This window comes from Bactrocera dorsalis, chromosome 2, assembly GCF_023373825.1.
Source record: "Bactrocera dorsalis isolate Fly_Bdor chromosome 2, ASM2337382v1, whole genome shotgun sequence".
Taxonomy (NCBI): Eukaryota; Metazoa; Arthropoda; class Insecta; order Diptera; family Tephritidae; genus Bactrocera; species Bactrocera dorsalis.
The window spans coordinates 106,530,531-106,551,568 of record NC_064304.1 but is presented as its reverse complement, the minus strand read 5'-3'; the positions used below and the strand labels follow the sequence as shown (position 1 = coordinate 106,551,568).

The 21,038-nt window shown below is 37.0% G+C and overlaps 1 protein-coding gene across 6 annotated transcripts in view; it reads left to right on the top strand.

Annotated features, from left to right (window-relative positions):
- Positions 1-20,062, top strand: part of LOC105232961 (uncharacterized) — a 99,642-nt gene extending 79,580 nt beyond the window's left edge. For 2 of the 6 annotated variants that reach the window (XM_049449344.1, XM_029553270.2), the window contains 4 exons: positions 11,079-11,619; positions 12,497-12,654; positions 12,719-12,832; positions 19,366-20,052. In XM_049449344.1, the coding sequence (XP_049305301.1) occupies positions 11,149-11,619; positions 12,497-12,654; positions 12,719-12,832; positions 19,366-19,486 (864 nt within the window). In that variant the 5' untranslated portion in view covers positions 11,079-11,148 and the 3' untranslated portion in view covers positions 19,487-20,052. The other 4 variants (XM_029553272.2, XM_011214876.4, XM_019992736.3 and 1 more) reach the window with 4 other exon arrangements.
- Positions 20,063-21,038: the final 976 nt, after the last annotated feature.

The window sequence follows — 21,038 nt, the reverse complement described above, 5'->3', positions numbered from 1 at the left end:
ATTTTATTTATTTTCATAAACACATAGAAGGTTATCGGTTAAGTTTGCAAAATATACCCCCTAAAAGTCCTCTTCGGTAAAAAGATTTATTATGTTAACAGGTCATAAGAAGGGAAAATATGTACATAGGTTGTCATATTCTAGAGACCTAATTAAACGATAATCGAAACGTTTACGTATTATAAAATTTATTAAGCACATGGAGTCACAGTTGAATAGGTTTGCTCGTACTAGAAGCTTTCGATTATCGTTTCATCATTTTGACCGTTGTGGAAAATTACCGAAAAACTATTTACCAATAGCGACAAATGTCTCTAACTAAACTTCATATACAAGTTTTTAAGAAAAATTCTTCAACCATTCAGAGGATGGAAAGAAATCAATTTATAAATATTAAGTTGGTACGGAAAGAAATACTCGGACCAAGACAGTTCTTTCAAAACGTAACTGTCAGACTTTGGAGAACTAAAGACTGCATATTATCAAACAAGTTTTGAAACACGTTGGAAGAAGCAATGATTTTATTTTCGCAGAAAAAGTCAGATCATAGCTGCTTCCGATAAAACTGGAACTTACTTTCATACAGAGTTTTCTTTTTCATGAATCCCACCATCAAAATTTTGGATATCTGGGAACAAAAAATACATAACTCTCGGTATATGTTCTGTCATATATGTACATATCATCAGATATTTCCGAGTATGTAATGTTCGGTTGCAACCAGTTCATTGTGTAATACTTTGAATTTTGAACTGGCACTGTTATGATGGAATAGATGATCCATTGCCCAATATGATGAGGCCGAATAGCAATTACTGTCTGAAGAACAACAAATCGGAATGGGACGATGTATTGCCGGTCGAGTTATATAAATACGGTGGCAAAGAACTGACAAGGTGCACGCAGAAGAAGCTGTTCTTTGTTGGTTATAGTTGGATGAAAACATGTCCGACAAATGGAACTTAAGTGTGCGCAGAGCTAACCATCAGTCCGGTTTTAGATCTTTAAAATTTGTTGTCCATCAGATTTTCACAATGCACCGAATCTTGAAAAAAATCCCAAGAAAAGAAGATCGGTACACCCCAACTCTTCGTTGATTTCAAAGTTGCCTTTGACAGCACCAAAACTAATACGGCTGTGTAAACGGAAGTTGAGCAATACCAAAAGCTCCCTCAGAGTCGGAAAGGACCTCTCCGATGTTTCAGACAAGGCGACTACCTATCGTGCGACTTCTTGAATCTACTGCTAAAGAAAATAATACGAGCTGCGGAGCTAAATAGAGAAAGTGCAATCTGCTATAAGAGTGTACAGCTGCTGGCGTACGCCGATGACATTGAAATAATTGGCCTCAGCTACCGTGCCGTGGTAAGGAAGTGAATGGCTCTGGTTCTGAACGAGGGCAAGACGAAATATTTCCTGTCATCAAACAAACAGTCGTCGTACTCGCGACTTGGCTCAGAAGTCGGCGTTGACAGTCTTAACCTTGAAGTCGAACATTATTTCCTCTATCTTGGAACCAGTATTAACACCAACAACAATATCTTGCCAACAAGTGCTGCTATGGACTGAGTAGGCAATTAAAAAGTAAAGTCCTCTCTCGACGAACAAACTCCAAACTGTACAAGGCCGCGATAGGAGTGTTCGAGAGAAAATTTTTGCGGAATAGTTATGGTCCTTATTAGCAACGGCGAATACCGCATTCGATGGAACGAAAAACTTTACGATGTATACGGCATTGACATAGTTGAGCGAATCGAGAGCATATGGAAACAAAGGAAGAAGGAAGCAAAGGAAGAGGAAGGTCTTCACTGCATTGGAGAGGTCAGTTGCAGAAGGACCTGGCCGTATCTTCATATCTGGAATTTGTGCAGAATAGCGAAAAGGGCGCTGTTGATAACGCGGGTCTACGCCAGTAAAGAAGAACCCCTTCAATGAAATAATTGTGGAGGGTATTTGGTTTCTGGAAAGTCAAGGTCGGTAGCAAATAAAACTTAAGCAACGTATAATACTTATGCAGTAGATTTAGAACAGTCTGTTTGGTACTCTTTCGACGGGTATAAAATCGGTTCTTGTCCGATTCTGTGAAATCGAGTGATGGTGAAAGCAGCTCCAATATCTTTCGCTACGATGTGGGTGTTAAAGAATCAGGACGTAGCTAGCTGAAGTTGTCCATTTCGCAGCCTCTTTAATAACACGAAGGACGATTAAACTACCCTGTAGATGAAATCTCACTAAGTACGCGTGGTCAATGCTAGCATTCGTTCTTGTCATATCGATCTACTTCGTGTGCTACTTCAGAGTTCATGTTATACTAGTACTTTATGTCCTTGCCTTGCGTGTCAATTTTAAAAAGGAACGAAGTTTTCAACCTAAATAAAACAATGCGAGTGAACGCTTCAACAATGTTTATCACCTTGAATAATACCTTTGTACAACAACTACACTCGGCTCTAAGGATGCAGATTTCTAACGCTTCGCGGAAATGACAATTTTGATTGGCAACTAAAACACGCGGAAACGCAAATGAGGGCGCTGAGCGGCAAAGGCAATTAAGAAAATTTTAATGCGCACAACAATATTAACAACAACAGCACCGCAACATAACGGTACAATTGCTGAAGGTAGATAAATTGCTGATTACCAAAATACTTGTAATGTGCCCTTCAACCTGCGTCATACGCTTTACAGTTAGCCAATTTGCCAACTAATTAACGTTGCACTAATTAAAATTACCAAATAAAATGTTTTGACAGCAGCGTTGCATTTGTACGCGAGTTGTGATGGCTTATGCCAGTATTGTAATTGTCTACAATAACGGTTTCCGACTTAATTTGCCTGACGCACGCCCACAAATGTTACTTTTTGTTGTTGCAGTTGTGTTTTTTTTTCGTTTCAATTCGGCGGCTTTGTTGTTGTGCTGATTTTTGTTGGTGGTGACATTTGACATTGGCTATGCTGTGTGTCAGCTGGCAACACCGGCAAATAATGATGACAACTGGTTGGCTGCTGAATGGCTGGCTAACCACAATGGCAACTACCTTCACACACACACATACACAGCCACACACGCATACACAGACGAATAGTCATAGCCGTGCTGGGATATTCAAAAGTCAGTGATTGTTGCGGCTTTCACCTGCATACAGCGCAGTTTATTTTTGTGCATGTGTCTGTCTGTCTTTCTGCATGCCTGTGTGTGCATGCTTATGTGTGTGTGTGGCAGAGTGCAAATATTTTGCTGCAACAAATTGCAACGTTGATTGACTGTGGCCACAGTAAATTAACACTGACATTTCTTTGTGCGCTAGGGCGTCCAGGTGGGTGGGTGGCTGACTTTGGCCTTTGGGCGCGTTTTGTTAGGCCAAAATTATGCCACATCGCTTTGAATTTCCAGCCAGCTGCATGCATTGTTGCCAGTTATCTACTATTGCCGGATTTTTAATTTTATTAAAGTGTATTCAATTAAAATTATCATTAATATTATTGCCTTATTCAAACCAAATTCGTATTTATCTAAATATTTGGTATAATCGTTGCATATTTCATAAGTAAAATTTTAGCGCGAATAACGCTGGAAAAACAATTAAAAATTAATGGCCAACACGCACACACGCATACTCGTATATGCTCGTGCGTTATCTATGTGTGTGTTGCAATAGGATCGCACGAATAGTTGCGGTATGGTCACCTGGCCTAATTTAATGTCGGTGTTTACTGTTCATTTTAATTATGCAAAACTATTTATGCTTGCCTCAATTGGTGTGCCCAACTATTGTGGTAGGATATCTATACGAAAAAACGTAAGATAGTGGCAGTCGGCATACTTTGTGACAGAAAAGCATCCGGAAATTGTAATTAAATGCCCTGAGTTAATGATGTTTCAAAAAACTGTATTTTGTTAAGTTGGTTGGATAGGTTAATTGATATGTCAAATATGAACGCGATGTGATAATGAGTTTGTTTACAGCAGCTACTTAAGTCGGTACACCTCAGTAGTGCTTTGCGATTTTGAAATTGGAAAAAATATTGAACAAAGAATTTGTATCAAATTTTGTATTTCTACCCAAATTTCATATACAGAATCATTGCGAGTGTTGTAAAAGGCTTACAGTGATTCAGTTTTATCAAAAATATAAGCCAACGAGTGGTACAAAGCCTTCAAAGACCGTCGAGAGATCGTTGAAGACATGCCTCGTTCTGGACGAATTTCGACCTCTTCAACTGATGAACATATTAAAAAAGTGATATCTCTAGCGAGTTCGTTCGAATGATTTTGTTGGTTGTTTGAATAAAGCTGAATTTTTTCAAAACGAGTACCTTAAACAGTTCTCTTTGGAAATGCTTGATCGTATGAATTCCGATTCCACATTCATGAAGAGCTTATATATTTATGACTTTGACATGCAAACAAGTCAACAATCCTTTGAATGGATGGCAAAAACGAACCGAAACCAAAAACTGCACGCACAAATCAAGGGGATGTCACTGTTTTTTCGATATTCGTGGTTTGGTGCATCATGAATTTGTTCCGGAAGGACAGACGGTCAATAAGTAGTTCTATTTGGCCGTATTGAGTCGTTTGCGTGAGAACATCCGTCGAAACTTTTTAAGAACTTCAAGTTGTAGTGCTCATTCTAAGGCACCTTGAAGGGTAATGGTACAGTTTTAAAACTCTTCACAATTCGTAAAGTTCAAACGTAAGTAATTTTCTGAATGAAATATGTATGTTAAGAGTGTTATTAATTACAAAAATAACAAAAGCAGCTAAAAGCTAAGATTTAAGTGAAGATGCTACAACAGTTGTTATGAAAAGCATGGCTTGTGTCATGCAATATGTTTACCTTCGTTTGGCTTAAACAGAACCAAGTAAAAGTTGACACAACTATGACAAGCGCAATCTGTGACAGTTCTGGCAGTATGTACAGGTGACTAGGTGCGTGTGACAACTTAAGTTAAGAGTAAAAATAAATAAAGTACCTGAAAGTCAATATTAAATATTGAAATTAACAGTACTAAAAGAGATGTCAAAGAAGTGGAAGAGGGACTAGATTTGTTAGTAAAGTTTGTATGTGACAGTTGTGGCGGTGTGACATACATATGTATTATATATTGAGTGTATAATTGTTGACAAGAGCAGTACATATGGTAATTAACCTGAATCTTTCTTGAGGAGAGAGAAGTTGACAACCTGTGTATGGGGAATACAAACTAAAGTGGTGTCGAATAACATCTCAATTAACTTTGAAGTGTAAAGAGTTTAAACACGCGCAGGAGGTGGGTACAATCGTCTCTAGGTGAAGATTATAGACTTCTCACTCTTGAGCATACTCGCGGTTTTTGCTGGTAATTGACGCTTGTACCTTTTTTATCGGTTAATGGTTGTCAACAGCAGCTGTAGTGTGGTCTGACATTCGTATGTAGCTTGGTGTGGAAGTAGCACGGTGAGTACTGCAACCGAGAATTGTAAATTGTACAACAACGAAATTGAATTGGGTGGCAAAAGTGCTGTGAAAAGTGAAAATTAAAGAGCAAGTAAACATATAAACAGTGTTAAAATCAAAGCAAGGATATCTAGATTTTTGGTAAATTGAATTAAATTGCTTAACCTAAATAATTAACCTCCTGCTATTAGTTTGTGCAGTGCATATAATAGTCCATGCACTATTATAACGATCCGGAACAGATACCATCATATGCCACATTTTCGAGGATTATCCGATTGAGCTTTTGTAAATTCATGTACTGATGAACTAAGTACCGCGAAGTCCTTCCTAACTTAGTCTCTCCAATGAAGTGGAGGTCTTCCTCTTCATCTCTACCCTCTCGTAGTACCGAATCGAATAATTTCAGAGCTGGAATGTTCCCATCCATCCGGATAACATTACCTACCCAGCGCAGCTGCTGTCTCTTTATTCGTTGAACTATGTCAATGTCGCCGTACATATGTATGTATCTTACGATACATCGCTCCTTTCACTGAGGTATTCGCCGTTACCAAACGGAAGTCCAAAAGTCATCCTCAAAACCTTTCTCTTGAACAGTCCGACTCATCAGTTGTTGTCATTGTTCATACCTCCGCACCACACAGCAGGACGGGAATAACGAGAGATTTGTAAAGTTTGACCTTTATTCGTCGGTGAGGACTTTACTTTTGAATTGCTTATCAGTCGATAGCAGCACCTGTCAGCAAGAGTGATTCTGCGTTAGATTTCAAGGCTGATATGGTTACTGGTGTTAATACTGGTTTCAAGATAGACGAAATTATCTACGACTTCAAGGTTTTCACTGTCAACAGTGACGTGCGAGTCAGGTTGAGAATGCAATGATTGTTGTTTGCCGAGTTTTTGGAAGGCATTTTAATTTTTGACATGTTCTGGATGTCGCTATTGAACATATTCAAAATTTCGCGCGATGACTTTGATGGATGTTTGTATGCCGCCTTCATTTTTCTTTTGATCTCTGTCTTACCATCTTTTGTTTCCTTCATTAATTCGTGTTAATGCATTCTTCTTTCATATGTAATTGCTTTACGTGTCTTCTCGTCATGGGTGGTTTTGTTCTTTTTGGTGGCATCCGACCTATGGCATGTTTTTCGCAATCTCTTTGGTGTCGATGATCCAAAGCTACGAACAAATCAGCGCATGCAACCAACACGCACTAAGAACACTTCTTGACCAGAGCTCGATTCTGGTCACAAATAAACATCGCGGCTGCTATCTAGTCAGAGCAAACTCAGGCAATTATTTTAATCCAGACAATAGATAAGTTATTGTTAAGAATTCAAGGAACTCCAATTGCGACACGGTGTGAACCGGTGGGATAATGCCACCAGCCTAACCTTATTGACGATGAGCAGGGAGCAGTCCATTGCACTTCCTTCCTTCTTGGATTTTTTTATTATTTCTCGTTATTATCAACACCGTGATTCACCACAGTTACAGCGGCTTTAACGGATCAGCTAATTTCAATGCTCCTGTCCTAATCGTCGAAGCTAACAGACGCTAGCCAGCGAACCGTCAATTGCGGGTCCATAACTTTTAAGATAAGGATTTTATTTGGTACTCTTCTTGAAAAAATCATGAGGGCGATATGTACTTTTTTGAAGCAGGGTTGATTACATAGTCATTGGATATTGTGAATATAGTATTTTCCGAAGAAATTGTTTAGTTCGGATTACTTATAAACTGAACGATCAGAATTATGTAAGTGCTTATATGGAGTTTTCATTATTATCCAAAGCAACGGTACAATTGGCCAATTGCCTGCGCCATTTCGTGAGATAACACATTCACGAAACTTGGTTTTTAATAAATCGATTGTGACATTCGCTGTGTGGCTTGTGGTGCCGTTATGTTGGAACCGCATACTGTCCAAGTCCATATCATCATATTCGGCCAAAAATAGTCGGTTATCATAGAGCGGTAGCGACCAAAAACGGGAAACTAAGGAGGTTCTGGTTTACAGTTACTTATACATTGGGGCCTGCCGAGAAAAAATTGGTCGCGGCCGTGTCATTAACTCTATTAAGGTTGAATCGGCATAAATATATTGAATAACAGACAAATTAAAAACAAACACAACCTAACATACCATAGCATAGCGTAGCACAACATAGCATTCAGCGACGTCCTTCCGAAGGCCGCAACGAGCGAATTAATACGAAAGGTGAAGGAAGTGAAAAATTGCCAGCACACAGTGTAATAAAGTTGAATTAAAAGTGCAACTCTATGACTATTGCACTGTATTACTCGTACGCGATTGTGCGGGTTTTTTTTTTTTTTTTTTTTTTGATGCCGTAGGGGGGGGGGGGGGTTTCGGACGGCATGCATGATTCATCCTACTCGCGCATGTGCCGCCATTGTTACCAAGAGCGGAACCTGTGGAGTAGAACGCCTACGTACTAAACCCTAACTCCGTCTCCTCACGCTATTTACTCTATGACTATTGCACTGTATTACTCGTACTATTGCACTGTATTATTGCACTGTATTACTCGTACGCGATTGTGCGCGTGCATGTGTGTGTGTGTGTGTGTGCGTGTGTTAATGTGCGAAAATTACTAATTACCGTGTACGCACAACAAACCAACCGAAATAAAAAAAAACGAAGCGCGCTAAACTAGCTCGAGGGACAACAACAATAAATAACTGCTGCAACAAAAAAGTAACAACAACAGTTGGAGCACGGCAACACATCAGTAGACGCGACAAACTGCAACAATTTATCAAATATGCCGCATTTTTCGCACTCAAGTTGCCGTCAGCGCCAAATGTAGTGGTGCTAATGTTGCAAGTTGCACGCTACTGTTGTTGCTGCTGCTACGATTTATATGCTGAACACAAAACGACGACAGACGACAAACGACAAACGACAGTACGAAAGTGAAATGAAAACAAAACAACGCATGTACACAAAACAACGCAGCTGTCCATTTTGCATGTACACAATTTCGTTGTGGCCATACTAATACCTTGCACTTCAATGAAATTTTAATATTTTGTTCAAAGTGAAATTTTTTATGCAAAAAATAAGTGAATAGGTAAATTTATTTGTTTTAAATTATCAATTGTTATTACAAATGGTAAAATTTTATGCTTTTATTTGTAAAATAACGTCAAGTTTGTAAGAGCTGTGAATAATTTTACATTTTACATATTAGTGGCATCACCACTCTTTCTCATCTCTCTTCTTCCATTCTACTGTCGTTCTACTGTCGTTGGCAAATAGGAGTTAGCGAGAATGACAACTTTCGGCCTACAGTCGTGTATTCGTGTCGTCGTCAAAATAAGTGTCCATAAGAACGTGTGTAATATTTGACAGATGTCGTTTGTCGTCTGTCGTCGTTTTGTGTTCAGAGCATTACTGTCCCATTTCCAGTGGCAACAACAAAAGCGACAATGGCGACGGCAGCGGTAACGACAACGGTAGTTAGTTAGCTGCCTGCCTTGCCTGCAAAATGTGGCGGTCGCTTGTTTGTACTTGTTTCTGGCGACAACGAATTTAGGTGAGCCCGGCAGCATTGCGAATATGGCGATAGGGACGACCTCATTCGCAATGCATAGCTTCTGTAATGGCAGTAGCATGGTATGTGTGTAAACAGGTTGGCACATTAGGGTGGTACTTAGACAAGTTTGTAATATTTTTTTTTTTAATCCTCACAAATTCTATAGACGTTGCTACAGTCGAATGTGCTTTTTTAAACATTCCACATAAATTTTGTCTAATTTCGAAAATTTTGAATTTTGAACTCGGTACCATGAACTAACAGTGGGAACACCTGAACATACCACACAAAACTAAAAATTAGAGCACTATCATGTAAGTATCGAAAAAAGTTCATCCAAAACTTTATTTTCAACTATTAAGTACCACCCTAACGTGCATATATGCATGTGAAATGCACGTGTTTCGCTGTTCCCCTTGTAAATTTCCAATGCATGCGGTTTTCTTTTGTTTTTACAATTTCGTTCTTGTTATCGTTTTCTTCTACTTAGTCTTCTTCTGGCTGCATTTGTGGCCGCTCACTGTCGGTTTGTTGCTGTTACCTAGAATTATGTTGCTCATTATTTCTGCATAATGTTGTTGTGGTTGCACGCGTTGTTTTTATTGTTGTTCTTATGGTTGTTTTATTGTTGTTACTTCTGTTGAGAATTTAGTTGGCCTTGCTCGTGATAATCTCTTTTTATTTACTTTTTTTTGCATGATTTGTAGTTAATTTCTCTTGGTTACTTAGCTCCGTTCTTTTGGCCACAATTTGTTGGAAAAAATTTAATTTTAGTTGTCGGTTAAATGATTAATTATTTGGTTAAAATGTTGTGGACACAAAATTGTGTAATAAAATAGCATAAGGGAATGCGAAAGGACACTGAAGTCTCCGGAATATGTAAACTTTAAGATATTATAAGTCGATTTTTTTCAGTTCCGTTTGAGATTATGGAGAGCGCCGGGTATTTTATGTGTGAATTTTGGTTGGGTCATAAGGGCGATCTTAACAGAGGTTTCGCTTGGACAGCGTAGAACACTGACAGTGTTGATTAAAACTCCAACATAATAAACGGTGACCAGTTTCGAGCTTCCCGACTTAAAAAAAAATACGGAAACTTCAAATTTAGTAGAGAATGTTTATTATCATTCGAAATAACATTCTTTCGCATTTATTTTTTGAAGATTACCTCTTTCAAATGTTGGCCACAACTACGTCTAAGATGATCCATCCGTTGAGTTTAATTTTCGATGACTTGTTCGAGCATTTCGACTGGTCGCATAGACACTTTACTTATCTCTACAGGAAAAAGTTTAACGTGAAATTAGCTGATTACTGAAGTGTTTTCTCAATAAATCCATTGATTGATGCGATGTGTGGGAAGTGGTGCCGACCAAATATCGCCGAGGTCACGAGCTTCAATTTCAGTCATCAAAGAGGCACTAATCATGGTATCATTTTTGAAGAAATAACACCAAACTGTTATTGTTTTCTGAATGAAATGACAGCTCTTGAACCTTTTCAGGTTGCTCTTCACGAAAAGATGGCGCTTGTGAAGGTCAAGCGGCTTCAGTTCTAGCACAAGTTCTATTTGGTTCCTTTTCAGTTTAAGATCTCGAAGTTAAATGTGTCATGCGTCAGTTCGAGTTGCTGCGACCGACGCTGAATCGACTCACCACGGTCTTCGTGTACACACCCAGCTACGGTTGCTATATTTTCTTCATTGCGTGCTGGATGTGGTCTATTCAGTCGAATATTATCCAAAAATGAATGCTGCGTCTCAAGATAGGTGATGGTCTTGCGAATAGCTGATTATCTAGTTCAATGCTAGAAACAAGACACGAATGGAGATCCAACTCGGTATCATTTCGATGTGAGCACTGACTAGCTCATTGGCTTTGCAGTTGCCAGCGATACGGCCCCAGACCCCCAAACGTGTCTGATGATAAGTTCGCTAGATGCTATTAATATTTTTAGTAAAGATAGACGCTCCTTGACTAGCTTTAAGCGCTTAGTTAGCGAGCTCAGCTCTAATTTTGCCGCTCTGTATTATATTAATATAGTATTAATAAATTCATGTTTTTATTCTTTGTAGCTCTGGTTAAATCGAACTTCGAAGAAGCGGTGTTCCAAAACGACATTGCCGCAAAAAAAAAGAGTCCGTGATGCGTTTGCAAACATTTGCCTTTATTTTGTTTATAGCAGTAGCCGGCGTAAGCAGCAGCAAAAATCAAAGTGAAGAATCAATCGACATTCGAAAAAGCAGTCAGGATGAGCTATTCAATCGCCAAACAAACAATAATGAAGCGTTCACTACGTTAAATAACAGTGAAATTCCTAAAATAAACGATAACAGCAATCCCTTAGACAGTGCTGTTATCATAAGTAATAGCTCTAATTGGGAAACTGTGGTTGAACCTAGTGAGAGCAATAATATCAATGAGAACACCAGTGATGATCATAATGAACTGATTTTAACAGATGCTCCGCCGAGTTCATACAGAAAGTTGCCGCGCCATCAGAGAGCGATTGCCGCAGTTGCTGAGAAGAGAGGATTGCTAAAGAACTCAGATGGTGAGCGTATTCTACGGCGTGGCAAAAGATACTTGGAATTTGCCAAGGGTTCACGTGTTTCGGTAAGTAATTAGGGGACTAAGAATATATGTATATATTTTTATAATATCTGCTATATTATTATTTTGTTCAATGTGGAGAAGGTATTATCATTTTAAACTCAGCTTTGTTAAAGGAAAAAAATGATCAGATCTCCCCATCAGCCATTTGAAGCTGTAGTCAGTGATAGCCTTGCTTAAACCTGTATACGTACCATTTGTCAAATTTGGAACCGACTAACAACAAAAAAAAACTAAATTTTCACATATTTTAATTCAAATTACGCGACTTGTTTGATGTATGTAGGGTCCTGATCTATGTTGTCAAGCATCTATTTTGTTTTTGCAAATCGAAATTCAATTAAGTTTAAATGGACCCATCCAGTTTAATTGAACTCACCCGGCTCAAATTTATTCAGATGGTAAACCCTATCTCCCTATATATTTCAGGCATATTTGTTTACATGATATTTTTCTGTGTCAATACTTTCAGAGCTGGTGTGTTTTCATCCATACGTACGGCATGATTTAGCCAGGGTAGCCACTGTCTTTTAATTTGCTGAACTATATCAATGTCGGCGTATAACTCGTACAGCTCATCATTCCATAGAATATTATATTCGCCTTTGTAAAAGCGACCACAAATCATCCACAAACCTTTCCCTCGAACACTGTTAACGCCCATACCTCCGCATCCGCAGGGATTTTAGATTTTAAACTTTGTTTGAGTTCGAATTATTTTCTTCGGTAGTAGATTGAGAGGGAGTCGCCTTATCTGAAATCTCGTTTGGTTGAGGTCCTTCCCCATCCTGAGGATATCTTATTATAAGTTGTATATATAACTACTAATATTTTTTAATGAATTTTTATTTACTTTATTTTCACAATTATCCATGTCAAGTGGCGTACAAATGGCAAAAATAATATCCTAAATGTCAATACTCTTTGGGCTTATGGATATGGATTTCGAGTTAATTTTCCCTTTCCCGGTCCTGATGAGTCACGCCGTAAATACTTTAAACGCGATGTGCTACACTCACTCGAGGATGTCTTAAATGGGTTTGCATATTCGGATAAATCTTCAATTATACGATTTTTATTTGAGTTTTTTTTGGGTGCTTAGACACGGCTTGGATGGACGCGCTTGCGTGTTGAAGTCATACTGTACAGCAGCTTTGGATGTGGACTCAAATATTAGTGGCGGTATGCTGTTTAAAATGCTGAAGCTGATTTTTACGTAAGTGAATTGAATTGGATTTTTATGGGTTGGTTTTCTAACTTGACGATTTGGATCAATTGAATTAAGCATTTTTGATGGATCAAAAATGAAATCGATATAAGTCAAATAAGTCATGCGGTAACTCATAATTAATCATTAAAAATGATTAAAAAAAATTTTTAGTATATGGTATGTATTGCTCTTGACATGTGACAACTCTGACCCATAAAATTCGTCGAAATTAATTTATAACTACATTCATTTAGTTCTCTCATGCCGAATATGAGTATCTCTTTGCTGCTGACTTGCTGTTGTATAAGTATATCAGTTACTTATATCATAAAGTTAGTCAAACACTTTCAAATTATTTTTTTAAATTTATTAGCGAATGAACTGTCTTTAAGCACTTTAGTTTTGTTTAGATAATTATTTCTCATTTGATGACATATCTAATATGACAGCCAAAGTGTGCTGAGGTCATAAAGTTAAAGCTTGACAATGCAATTAGCGTTAAGTCTCTCACTTTCTTAGGCATTTTCACCATTAAAAATTGTCATATAAATTGAAGGGGCAGCTAACGCTCTTTAAATAAGTTAATTACTTTTTCAGAAAATGTTTGAAGTTCAGCTGAAATACGATGGTAAATTTGCAAATTGCAATAAAAGAATTGACACTGAAAATTTGGCCAAATATTTTAACAATTTATGTTCTAAATATTAGTATACACATGAAGAATAGTTCCAAAACTCATCGTCAGTGATAATACGTTGCATGACATCCTGGTTGTCGGAAAGCATTGTTGAACAGACGTTAACGTGATGTTGATTTCCGAAAAAATTGAGTGATTTTGGAACCAATCGTGCTAAGACCGAAATGATCTTTTAAAATGGTTTCACTGATCCTTCCGATACTCCAACGATACCAGTAAGATCTCTTACTATTAATCGTCGATTTTCAAGCACCAGTTCCTTTACTTTATTGACATGTTGATCAGTAGTTAATGTTGATGGCCGTCCTGGACGTGGTTTGTATGGTTTTTATGAGTACTCTGAGCAACTTGAACTGTAAATACATATGTATGGTATACTTACTAAAGCGGATTGATTTATAGGGAGCAAAAAAAAAAAACAAAAGAAAGCGATTTGTGGGAAATATTGTAGGATTCATTCTGAACTAATGTAATATTGTAGGATTCTAAGAGACTAAAACCGGTATCGAGTCAGAGATTTTTGAAGTTAAGTGTAATTTTTAGGGTTCATAAAGATTTCTTCGTCCGTTTTTGAGATATCCGACAGAAATTTAAAATATAGATAGCCTTTCGGACAAATTGTTCAGAATGAACCGCTCTAATATATACTAATGTATATAGACACCTATAAAGGGTGCTGGTTTAAGAGGAGGAGGAGATTTTAGTCTCGTAAGCTGTCAAAATGAACACATATTTAAACATATAGTATACATTATGAAAAATTAGCCTAGTTTAGGCCCATTTTGCGACTGTTATGTTAGAGGCTATTTCTTGATAATTTTTTGTGGCTAAAACAGAAAATACTGGCAAAAATTTCTGTGGGTGTAAGGGCTAAACCATCACCATTTATTTAAATGACAAAAATAGCTGTACATAATGGAAAATTCTTGAACTCAAATTCATAGTCAAACCACCCCAAAAACCTCACAGACTTTTTAGCACATCAGTTGTAAATTTTTCCTTCAGATTTGAGTAGTGTCATCAGATCTTACTCTGGAACAATATTCGAAAATTGAGGATTTTTATTTTCAACAGTCGGGTTCCCTGCGACAAGCTTACAGAGCATTTCGTGCACGTCACGAGTATGTAAAATACCTGAAGTGTCACAGTCAGAGTGTGAATAATCCTGCACACACCCTTAAGGCTTTCTTTAATCCAACAAAAAGTTAGTCCTGTGTGTGGTTTGTACGATGGAGGCAATGTTGGTTCATACTTTTGTAGAACTGTAGAAGGAACTAACGTTATCAGCCAAATTAAGACTGACATTTTTGGTTCCACAACAACAACATTTAAGCGCTTACTGATTCCGGCAGAGTTGGAGAACAAGCCTGAAAACGTTTTATTTTTTAAAACGAAATTTCTATTGACCGATTCCTATCGAGAAAACGGAACTGCAAATTAGCAAACGAGAAGAAAGCTCGTCAAATTCTTAGTTGAGACTGATTACAGCCAAGTCTGAAACCTTCTTCAGCCCTAGGTAGGTAGATAGGTAGAAGTGTTGCTATCGTCGGGCCTTTATAAACTTGCTATCTCGTTTCATCGTTGCTCTCAAACCATTCGGTGCACTCAGTGAAACTACTTATGTTTCTTATACATTTTGTGGACAGCCATTCAAGGTTTGGTTCCAAGGTTCCAAGTATTCTGTGTCTGGTTTGTGTTAGAGCTGGGTGTACACATAGTTTCCTCGGGTAAAAACCAGCCACTTTTCAACAATTTTTTTCTAATATAAAAAATTAAATATTTTATTACAATTTTTTTTGTTACATACATACATACACCAATAACAAAGAAATTCTAAAATTATTGAAAAAAAAATTTTAAATTCGGCCATTCCGGAGGATAACTCTTTAGAGGAACGTCCAAAATGAAAAATATACTTGTTTTAGTTACAACCTTAACTTAAAACTTGGGCGAAGGAGAAAAAAACTGAAAATTGTATTTTTTCCAGACATTTTTACAAAAAAATTAAACTTTCAGTGAAAACTTCTCGACTTGTTTTTTCAAATAGTTTTAATCGAAAAAAAACCTTTTCCCAAGTTTTTAAGAATATGTCAAAGAACTGTGTAAAATTACATGAAAATCAGTTGAGTAGTTGAGAAAAATCTTGTCAACCGGCTTCAAAAACACAGTTTCGAGAAAAACTCGCTTAAAGACGGCGCACTAAGCCTTGCTAGCCTCGAGCGCATAAGTTCTCAACGCTGTATCTCCGAGACTTTTTATCGGTTAAACTTTAAGATGATATTCTAAAGGTGTTATAGAATTTAATAAAATAAAATTAAATCGATTTTTTTAACCCGTTACCCCATGTAAGCCCTTAATAAATTTGTTGAAATTATAATATTAAAAAAGAAAATAAATAGTGAATTAGAATTTACTTATCCTTAAAAATTCACCCTTTAACTGCAAATGCACCCACTCACGCTACCCTATGCGAGCGGGTATACGTATTTTCTCTCAGCGTTTGCCAAGTGTGCGCACACAGACACAACGAAATTCTCCTACAATCAACATTTCGCGAACTCGTTCGCATCGTAAAATGTTAAGTTACATAAAGCGAATTTTTGTGCAACGCTTTATTTTCAATTTAAACCAATTTATTTTAATTTAATGACAGCGCAACATGGCAAAGACAAAAAAGCCGAACGAGCGTAAAGCACATAATGCCATTCGGGTAAAATGTGTTGCTAAGAGGCTGCGCTTTTAAATTCGGCAGACACTCAACTTACTCACAACGAGTGTAACAACAATACAATTGAACGAGCGAATGCAATATTTGACAGTGCCGTGCTGTGTTATGCCATGCAATGCCAGCCAATGCCATGCCATGTAATGCAAATTTTTAACCGACTGTGCAGTGTGTGCGTCCAACGACGTTGATGGCTTTTCGATGTCTGGCGTATTTTGTTTTGTTTTTTGGATTCTTCATTTCAAGGTTGTACATGTTGTTGTTATTGTAATTGTGGTGACATTGCCAATTGTAATGAATCCCAGTGGCAATGTTTCTGCCTCGTTGTTCGGGAAGTGTGTTGTAAGGGTAATTAAGCATTTAATAGAGACTGTCTTTACATTGACTAATTAGGAAAATTTTGAAATAAATTTCATAGCATAATAGTCAGTCAATTTATTTTAATAACTTTTTGGTAGTAGATACACCGATTATAGCGATCTTATAACTTATCGATATCATATCTGTAGTAAGAATGGTTCTTTGTTTCAAAAGAGGTTTGAGTCTCTGCGATTGAAGTCTGAGCAGATCTGTAGTATATGTAAGATGTGACACCGATTCAAACCCCAATTATTCCGACATCTTCATTGCTTGGAGACACGGTGATTCACCCTCGACACTAAGCACGTGCAACACTCGCTTTCGTATCCCGAAATATTCCTTAACAAATTCTTCAATATGTTTTCGCATACCTTTAGGACTAACAGATGTCTTCACCGAGTTCAATTTACGGTTACCCAAAATAAATTTTTGGATCATCACTTGGATCTCCATTGAGACGCACTTAGTAATATGTCAGATATAACGGCAAGCCATTTTTAAGCGATTGAAAGAGGCTTCTTAGTTCGATATTAGTCTAAACAATACTTCTCCAATCCTATATTCCTCATATCGGCGGTAACGATAGTCGTGAAAACAATTCGAATCAGAATTTTTATATTTTTCCTTAGTTTTTGACACGGTGAATCGGTTAATAGTGGCAGTCACTTATCAAAAAGCTTTTGGATCCTAATAGATTCCTCAATAATCTATCCAACATGCTTCCACATGGTCTTCAGAGTTAAAAGTTGTATCGATCGATTTCAACTTACGGTCATCCAAAATCATTTTTTGGATCCTCACTAGGACGCATTTACGAATATGACAGACATAACAAACCTCTTCTTAAGCTATTGAGAGCAGTCCTATTTCGGTAAGTCTGGCATAGTTTATGCTCCGAACTTTACGGCTATTTGTTTTCTGGAAAATTGAAAAGTTGATGAGCAGTTCGAGTAGAGGAAAAGGAAATCTCTTTCCGCTTCTCACGTTGGCAACGCCAAATCTTCTTAGTATTTCTTCGGTTTAACACAGACCAGTATTTCCGAACCTGTAAGAACTTTCGGGGCTAGAGTAGAGATCTCCTAAGATCTATTGTGCTACTTGCTCTTAGCAAGGCTCATCTTACCCCATATGTAGACTTGTAACCGCATAATGGTCAAACATTTTATCGGTAGTCAATTGTCAAAGAAGGTATAGTAAAATCAGATCAGCACTGTGTGTCTAGTAGACACTGTCTACTTCAGCAAATAGAGGGTTTTATATACCAATAGAGAGGACGTTATTTTAACAGCTCGTGGCGCCATTGCTTTTTTTTCATTTTCGTTTCATCATGTCACGTTTCACTTTGGTGCAACGCTTAGAAATTCTCCATGATCATTACGCAAATTCACCTTCTGATCTTCTCAGATGAGGCTCATTAGCGGGGTCACTAATGTTGCAGGTCACGTGGTTCAGGAAACGCTATTGCATCCCCAAAAATTTACCATTTGATGTTAATTGTGGTATTTTACGAGAAAACTCGATTCTCGAGTAGAATCGGAATCGAGTTTACCATCCCTACTGGCAGCCATCGCGTGCACTTATAATAACCTCCGCATAATAACCATCACAAAAAAAATGAAGAGGCACCTCTTAATATTAATATTAAGAGTTTATCTTTTGAGTGACGTTGTTTTTCACATTTTCGAAAGCTTTTAGCCTGTTTTTTAGTTGAAAAAAAAGGTTGCCTCAGAATGACACACCCTAATGTACAATGTATATAAGTCATAATAAATACTTATAAACAAAGCGCTCATTGATCTAACTATTAACAAAAGGTTATTTACTTGGCTAAAAGTAAACCAAGGTTGTTTGCTTGACTAAATGTACTCAAAGGTTGTTTACTTGGTTAAAGCTAAACAAAAGCAACCTTGAAGCCTTAAAAAATTTAAACAAATGGGTTATTGAGATCAATGCAAACAAAGGTTTTTGACTTGGTTAAGAGTAAACAAATGGGTCGTTGCTCCTATAAACTGTAAACAAACGTGTCATTGACCTCGTAAAGTATAAATAAATTTAAATAAAATTTGTTGACTTGATTAAAGTGAGAAAAGGGAATTGTATTGGCTAAATGTAAACAAAGGTTGTAGACTTGATTAGATGTCGCTGACTCAATAAAATAAGGCATCACAGACCTGTTAAATTGTAAACAAACGGGTCATGGACTCATTAAAATGGCCACAGGGTCAGAGCCCCTATAAAGTGTAAACAAATGTATATAAAAGTTGTTGACTTGGCTAAAAGTAAACAAAGGTAGTTGTATTTGATAAATGTAAACAAAGGTTGTTGTTGTTAAGAGTAAGAAAAAGGGTCATTGACCTCATTAAATGTAAATCGCAAAAAATGCTCATTACTCAGAACCACCTATATCGAACCACCAAAAGATGTAGCTGCCATACAAAGTGATCGGTAAAAATGAAGTCCTTGTATGGAACACTATTTTATATATATTCTAAATTGAGCACATATTATTTTCCAGGACAACACTAAAATCAATGAATTTATTGATAGCACTACTATATCATGCAGCTGCCATACACACTCATCAATTAATATCAAGCTTATGCTATAAAAATGCCGCTGTGAAGGGTATTAAAGCTTCCGTGCAGCTGAGATGCACAATATTTATAGTTTTATTATATATTTATAGTATTAATATTTATTTAATTATCTTTAAACAAAAGTGTAAATAAGTTTTAATTTCAAATTTAATATTTACAGCCTGCATGACCATGACAAACGCCACTTCTCCTATCTGCGCCTAGAAAATTGCAAACAAATATTACACAGCCATTGTCCCCTGAGTTTCGACAGTATATCGCCATACACCGATGATGTTTGAGGATACACGAGTGCAATGAAATAAATTGTTCACACAAATGTTTGATTGCGTGTAAATAAGAGTCGCAATAAATTTGTTATTTTTTGCAAAATAAAATTAATTTTCACTATTTTCATCACAAGTGTGATGTGATAAATCAACACAATTATTTATGCACACACACGAAGGCAAAAATTAAACAATAGCAAATGGTTTTTTAGACAACAAAAAAGCTATAGCCTATTTATGGGCGTTGAAAAGCATGCAAAGTACAATAAAATGGCATAAATGTAAATGTATGTTCGTGTTCTTGTTGTTGTTGTTTATTTTTTGTGGTTAATCAATGAATGTGCAATAGTTTGAAGGTCAATGGGCATTTTTTCTTGTTGTTATTGTTATCGTATTTAAAAAAATTCAATTTCTATATATGTGTATTTGTGTGAGTTTTATGCCTTCGGCGAATTGACAAATTAATTTGCTGCATGTTAAAAGCCAAATTGATTGAAAATAAACAATGCTAATGGTTTATGTTTGTTTGTGCATACAAATGTAGGTATGTTTGCTTGATTTGTTTTACGATGTTGCTTTCATCGTAATATATTTCGAGGAATATTACATATATTTATTTATTAGCATACATTTTGGCGTAAATCTACAATTGTATAATTTTATGAGAAAATGTAATAAATTGTTTATGAATTTTAAAATGCAATTACTTTAAATAAATAGAAAAATGATAAAAGCAATGTGAGTAAGTTCCAACACGTTCTGGGTTGCCGCCTTCTGATGCCACTAATGCACGAGTATATAGTACTAAAATTGTTACAATTTCAGCCAATTGGAATTGGCTTTCGATCCCTTGTGGAAGCAGGCGTCATCTTGTAACGATAGATTTTTCTTTTGTTTTGGAAGCGAGTTCGCGCAGAAGAGTCAAAGAGCGCTGTGAGTCTGTAGACGAGGCTGACCATTCCTTAGTAGAGTGAAAAATAGTTTCTGCAGCGTTTCACAATCATTGGGGCGAAATATGGATCCAATGTTAAACATCAACACTTAGAAATTGACGAAACAGTGGACTTCACTCGAGGAACTTGTCATATGGGGAATATGACGCTTCATTAACTAAAATCTACAAGAGCATACGTGTCACAGATCTCTGCTATGCTAAATTATTTTTTCGATTAGATAACGAATAGCAAAAAATTAGTATCCTATGCCGCAGAAAGAAGCGTTATTTCATCATAACAAAGCACCTGTTTGTTTTTGGACGTATGTTTTTCAATGACGTAATCCTTTCAGGAGTTGGTCTTTTTCACAGCTGTTAATTCATTTTAATCATATTGATTTGCCATTTCAGGATGAATGAATAAATATTCGGTCGACAAAATCGCTCAGCAGAGTCGTTAATTTGAGTAACCATGGATCGGTTTCGCACCACGTTTACTCTAAGGGATAATGTGTGTTCTCAGAGAGGCCCAACAGTATGCTATTGCGGATGGATTCTATTGGAGTTAGGCTCACCTACGGAAAATTCTTGGACTGCAGGCATAGAAAATCCTACTCGTGTAAGAATCGA